Source organism: Colias philodice, chromosome 17 (genome assembly GCF_061535455.1).
Source record: "Colias philodice isolate Cphi_HAF_F1 chromosome 17, ilColPhil1 Martin Lab GWU primary, whole genome shotgun sequence".
Taxonomy (NCBI): domain Eukaryota; kingdom Metazoa; phylum Arthropoda; class Insecta; order Lepidoptera; family Pieridae; genus Colias; species Colias philodice.
The window spans coordinates 5,787,640-5,793,358 of record NC_143102.1 but is presented as its reverse complement, the minus strand read 5'-3'; the positions used below and the strand labels follow the sequence as shown (position 1 = coordinate 5,793,358).

At 31.3% G+C, this 5,719-nt stretch overlaps 1 protein-coding gene across 1 annotated transcript; it reads right to left on the bottom strand.

The window, feature by feature from the left end:
• Nucleotides 1-603: 603 nt before the first annotated feature.
• On the bottom strand, nucleotides 604-2,765 carry LOC149481114 (uncharacterized). Its single transcript, XM_089705920.1, has one exon. The coding sequence runs from the start codon at nucleotides 2,740-2,742 to the stop codon at nucleotides 1,876-1,878; it is 867 nt and encodes a 288-aa protein (XP_089562046.1). The 5' UTR covers nucleotides 2,743-2,765; the 3' UTR covers nucleotides 604-1,875.
• Nucleotides 2,766-5,719: the final 2,954 nt, after the last annotated feature.

Genomic DNA, 5,719 nt, shown 5'->3' with positions numbered 1-5,719 from the left:
GGCGCACTCTCCGACTTTAATCTCGAGATGATACTCTCAACTTCCGCTGGGTTTGTATCTAATAGTACAAAGGAAGACGAGTGACGATTTTGAACGGGGCTATTGTTATGTAGCATAATCTGTGGCTCATTATTAATTATATTGTTTGCTAGATTTTTCCCTATGGTCGCAAAATAGTCATTGATGTATTCGACTGCTTCATTTGCGGTTGGTTTAATTTTAAGTAAGTGATCGTTAGTAGATTTATTATTTTTAATGTAAGTTATATTTTTTATTGTGTTCCAAAGTGCTTTAGGATTATTTTTGTTCAGAGACAGCTGTTTTATGTCATATTTACGTTTTAGTTTTTTAATTAACTTGTTACAGAAATTGCGATATCTAATATACGAAATTTTTAAAATTTCATCAAAAGGAGCCGATTTTGATTTAGCTTGCAATTTATTTCTGTTCTTAATACATCGCAGAATTCCAGGTGTTATCCAGGGTTTGATGCAGCGCTTTGATCTTGGTACATGTTTAATTATTTTACTCTCAGTCAGTGAATGCCTTATCTGCGTAGTTAGTTTTTCTATAATAATGTCCGGATTTTCGCTTAACAAAAGTTCAGATACATTTTTTTCTAATAATTTTGTATATGCCGTATCGTAATCAGTAAACTCGAAAGTTGCTCGATTAGACTTATTATTATAATTATTTGATTTTAAGGAATGTAGTGCTAGAAATGTACAACAGTGGTCGGTTATAGTAGTTGTAAAAATAGCAATGTTAGCAGTGTACTTCTTGTTATTAAACTTAATCATAAAGTGATCCAAGCAACTATTTTCTCTTGTCGGGAGATTATGACCAGGTACTATACCGTGCACTGCAAGCATATTCAAATATTTTTCTCTATTATTAATATCATAAGAGATTTCATTTTGCTTGGATATCAAATTTATATTTATGTCTCCAGTTATAATTATATTCTCAGATGTAATCGTGTCTAAGTAAGAGTCTAATGAGTTTATGAAATCAGATGCATTTGTTTTGGAGGGTGATCGATATATACCTAATATAGTAGTATTTAAAATGTTGATTTGGATACATGATGCATGAATTAATTTAATTTCCTGGATGATAGGCTTAAGATTGTCTTTAACATAGACCACGACTCCGTCATTTTGATTAAGGTGATTAGTGGATTCGAAACAGGTGTACTGATTTAGTTGTGGAATGTTCTTGTGAATATTTAAGCGGCATTCAGTCAAAACCAAAATATCAGCATTAAAATTGAGATTAGATAGGTTAACTTGTAAATCGTCAAAATTAGAATAAATACTTCGAATATTTTGTGAAATTATTGTCACGTCCTTTTTATTAATTTGAAAATGATTTTCTAATTCTTGCATATCGCATTTGACCGAAAGTGTTATATTAGTTTTGTCGATGTCATTTATTGTTTGTAAATAATTATCCATAACCAGTTGAAGTATACAGTTTTTGTTTTAGATAATTCGTGATAGCTTTTATATAGCAACTAAGCACCTTAGGTTTAAGAGATATGTGTTTTACAGCAGATATATTGTAAATAGTTTGACGGTAATTAATGAATTTAAAGTGTTTTATTTGGAATGGTATTATGACTCGAGAGGTCGTACTGTTTGGTTGTGATTCATATATTATAATACTTTGTGGGTAATTGTGAGAGGTGTGTGAGTGTGTGATTGAGTACAAAAATTTTTTCAATGATTTTATAAAAAAAGAATAACTTAATACTATACTTAAAATTTTAAGTAGTGGATACATATTATGTAGGTATATCAGGAGAACCGTGGAGTTAATTTTAGAACTATAAAATACTGGAACGATTTTTCGGTAGTGGTTGCTTATTAGTAGTCATTTATCCTTCACTAAATCTTGTATTTGTGCCTCAGACTTTATCAAGATGATTGAAGATGTGTCATTTTTACGAATGTACACTTTTCCATATGCAGTCCAGCAATATTTGTACAGTTTTTGTTTAACTAAGTCTCGAGCTAGGAAATATAGGCGAGCTCCCTTAGCTGTTAGTTGGTTTGAAATGTATATGGGTGTATCTTCAAAAGTACGAAATCCTAGGTGCCTTGCACATAACTTGTTTTTAGTTTTAAAGTTGTATTCCTTGCACATCTTAAGAATGTCGTTTTTTAAGATCGTTGAAGAAGTTTCAACCACAATAGGCATATTCTTTGCATCCTGCTTCTTGCCGCGTACTCTGTATATATCTTTTATATCAGATTTATTTAAATCACACCCAATCGTTTTGGAGAGGCACATAACCATGTCTACTAAATCAAGTTTGGTTTCATTTGGTTTTGACGGAACATTTTTTAATTCGAAATTGGGCTTTCTATTTTCTTGTTGTAGATTTTCAATTTTGTCTTCCAAACTAATTATGTATTTATGGTCTTCCTTTATTTTATCTTCTAACTTTTCTATCTTATTTTTCATCTCCTCGTTTTGGGCGGTCAAAAAAGCAAGGGCATTTTCAATGTTAATGTTTGTCTGTTTTATTTCTGTTAGCGCTGTGGTGTTATTTTCAAATCCTTGCTTTTGCGCTTTGAAGACAGATTCTATCATAAGCTTCATCTCTTCTCTTAAATCTGATAAGTCGATTTCTTCCGTTACCCGTTTTCTCTTATTGCGCTTAGCGACAAAGTTTGGTGGTGTATTACCAGCGGGAATTTCTGAGTCCGAAAATGACTTATCTCCTGAGACGTCCATGATTATTAAAACAGATATGCAAATAGATATATGGATGTATCAATATATCCCAAAACGCTTATAATTCGTATTAGTGAAAATAGCACTTTCTGTAGCGAAATGTAATCTGGCTCTTACACTATTAGTAGACTCCTGTGCTATAATCCAACGAGGTAATAATCATCTATCCAATCAGGCACACATTAGGATGCGCAAGCGCACCATTCGTGCTGTTAGGAGGCGTGGCTTAGCACTGTCTTAGCACGTTAATTATGATTCGCTAATTGCAATTAAACAGGGGGCGTGTCCTTTAAGCAATTGGCTAATTAGCAGGCAATAACAAATGAGTTCGCTGAAGAATACTTTAGGAGAGGGCAATGACGTGTTCTCTTGCCTTTTGTTATAGTACTAGGAGCACAGAGTTAGTGGCTGGTTCGGATGTTGATTGGTTAATCGTCAAGCTTGAGAAGGATGGACATAATATTATGCAGGTGACTCACGTGAAGCTTGGTGGGGTAGCTGGGCAAGCTTATGCGTGATTTTACGCGAACCTCCTTGAATTTATGCGTTCCTATTATTTGCACTGATTTTATACTGATTTAAATTGAATTTAAATTAAAATAAATGAAAAATACGTGACACGTCCGTTTGCTTTTGCGTCCAAGGGGGAAGAGGAATTTATTAATTGAATTTGCGCCAAGTCGCGTTCTAGCATACATTCCTTACCAATCAGGGTTGCCTGGAAGAGATTGCTTTTAAGCAATAAGGCCGCCTTTTAGTACGTATGTGCCGTGTGTTTTCATTGTATCTTAATTGTAATTATAGAATAGCTTATTTATGTTTGGTATATTATGTACAATAAAGAATAAATAAATAAATAAATAAATAAATAATTTTACCATATTTTACTGTATTATTAAATGACATTTACCTATACAACAATTAATTGTATTAGATTATAATTAAATGCAAAGCAAATGTCTGGCGATTTAATCATTTACCTATTTTAAGTTGATTGAGTTAGCTTAGTAGTTATTTATTAAAGCACAATAACTACTTATAATATACATATAACATACAATGTCTATTTTGAATTTCATAAAATATAAGTTGTGATTTTATACTTTGCAGCATGTTTAATTACATTTAGCCTATTTTATTTTTCTAAGGTAACGTACAAATGTCTAAGCTCTGAATGTTTTACATAGGAAAGGAATTTAATACTGATTTAACTTAAAAATTTGAGCCTGAAACTATGCTCTCATGACGTCCAAATATGATAGTAATATTATCACTATCTTCAAACGAAATTTCTGCTTCATCCGTTGGCCTCAACTCAGGGGAGGAAAAGATAAAATGCTTATATAATACAAGTAGATATATATTTGAAATATTAATAAATTTTATAATAACAATTACCTATCTATTAAAATTTAGACCCAAAAATTAATAACGCTATTGAGTTAGAAATAAGTTTACAATAATGAAGCTTCTTTTAGTTATAACTAAAAGAAGCTTCATTATTATAAAATTAACTATAAAATTATAACATTTATGTTAAAAAAAAACATAGGTACTCCTAGAAATTAATACGGTCTGCAGTTTGAAGTAATTTCAAGAAAGAAAATTAACAAAGATCATAACACGTAATATTATACCTAATGTTATTGTTCCGGGACTAAATTTAATTTGAATTGGAGTATCTTTGATAAATGGTTCATTGGCTTGGAAATACAATAAACCGATATTACGATATAGTGAAGTAAATTGGGTGACTTGGGATTATTTAATATTGTATCCATTCAATTGAATAAATATGCCAAAACTTCTTTATTAAATTTATATTATCTATGATTATTTCAAATATTCCTAACCTTTGAATTGTCTGTCTCATAATTAATTGACGTGTAGGTATATCTCTTAAACTGTAAGCAGATAATTCGATTTAATTTTATTCTCAATAGGATCATTTATAATTGGTATGTGACAGACTTCATAGTAACTTGTAGAGTAATTTTTTTTAATGTTCACGTAGGTACATACTGTCACTCACTTTTACTACCTATGTTAAAAGTAACGATGTATTGAATTGCTACTTCATCAGTAACTGAACCTATATCCTAGATATTTTGTGTCTAATTAGGAACACTGCACGTTAAGAAGAAAACATTGCACATTTTAAATCTATCAACTATCAATACCTTCTATAAACTACACTAAAATTATAGTGAACCTGATTAAAATTATAATCACGTAGAAGATTAAAGGTGATGCGTGAAAATAATTTCATGGCACCCAAAATATAATATTATATAACACTTTTGACAGACTTCTGATTAATCAAACGGGAACAGCTGCTGAAAATAAGTTTTAAAAATCATAAAAAATGTCTAATATCTACTCAAATAGAACTTTTCATTCAACATCATAACAATAGTGCTTCCTTCATTGGCGTACTGACGGTTGATTATGTATGGTCAGAAGAAAAATTTGTTGTAGAAATTATTTCATGCTTGAAGATTATTATAAATTTAAAATATTTCTAAAATTTGGTTACACTAGAATTTGGTTACATTTTTTAATAATATTCAGGCTTACAATTGGACACATCAATCAAGCGAGATAGACGCAAACGATTTTTTAAATAAACTTATTTTATGCACATTATAAAAAAAAACGAAATTGCCATTCAACAGTCAGAGCTTTTTACGTTCATTTTACAGGGAAACTTTACATTTTGCGTTCCACGTAGCTTTGTCAATTTTACCGAAACTTGTTTATTTGCTGTCCGTACACACACGAGGCGCAACTAGTTAATTTCCTTTGTGACAAAGGCCAGCGCGGCGGGATGTGTGCGTGAAAATCGCAATGCGTCACGGTGTTCCTAACTTTTCGGTGCAGCCGGCCCTGGCTGATAGTTGCTGGAGTATGGTATAGTAACCCAGTTTTATAGTGAACATTTTTGTATTTCAGTTCTTCTGGGCCATATTAAAATTAA

What these genes read in the sequence shown, in the direction of transcription:
- LOC149481114 (XM_089705920.1), bottom strand. Translation starts at nt 2,742, where the DNA reads ATGGACGTCTCAGGAGATAAGTCATTTTCGGACTCAGAAATTCCCGCT.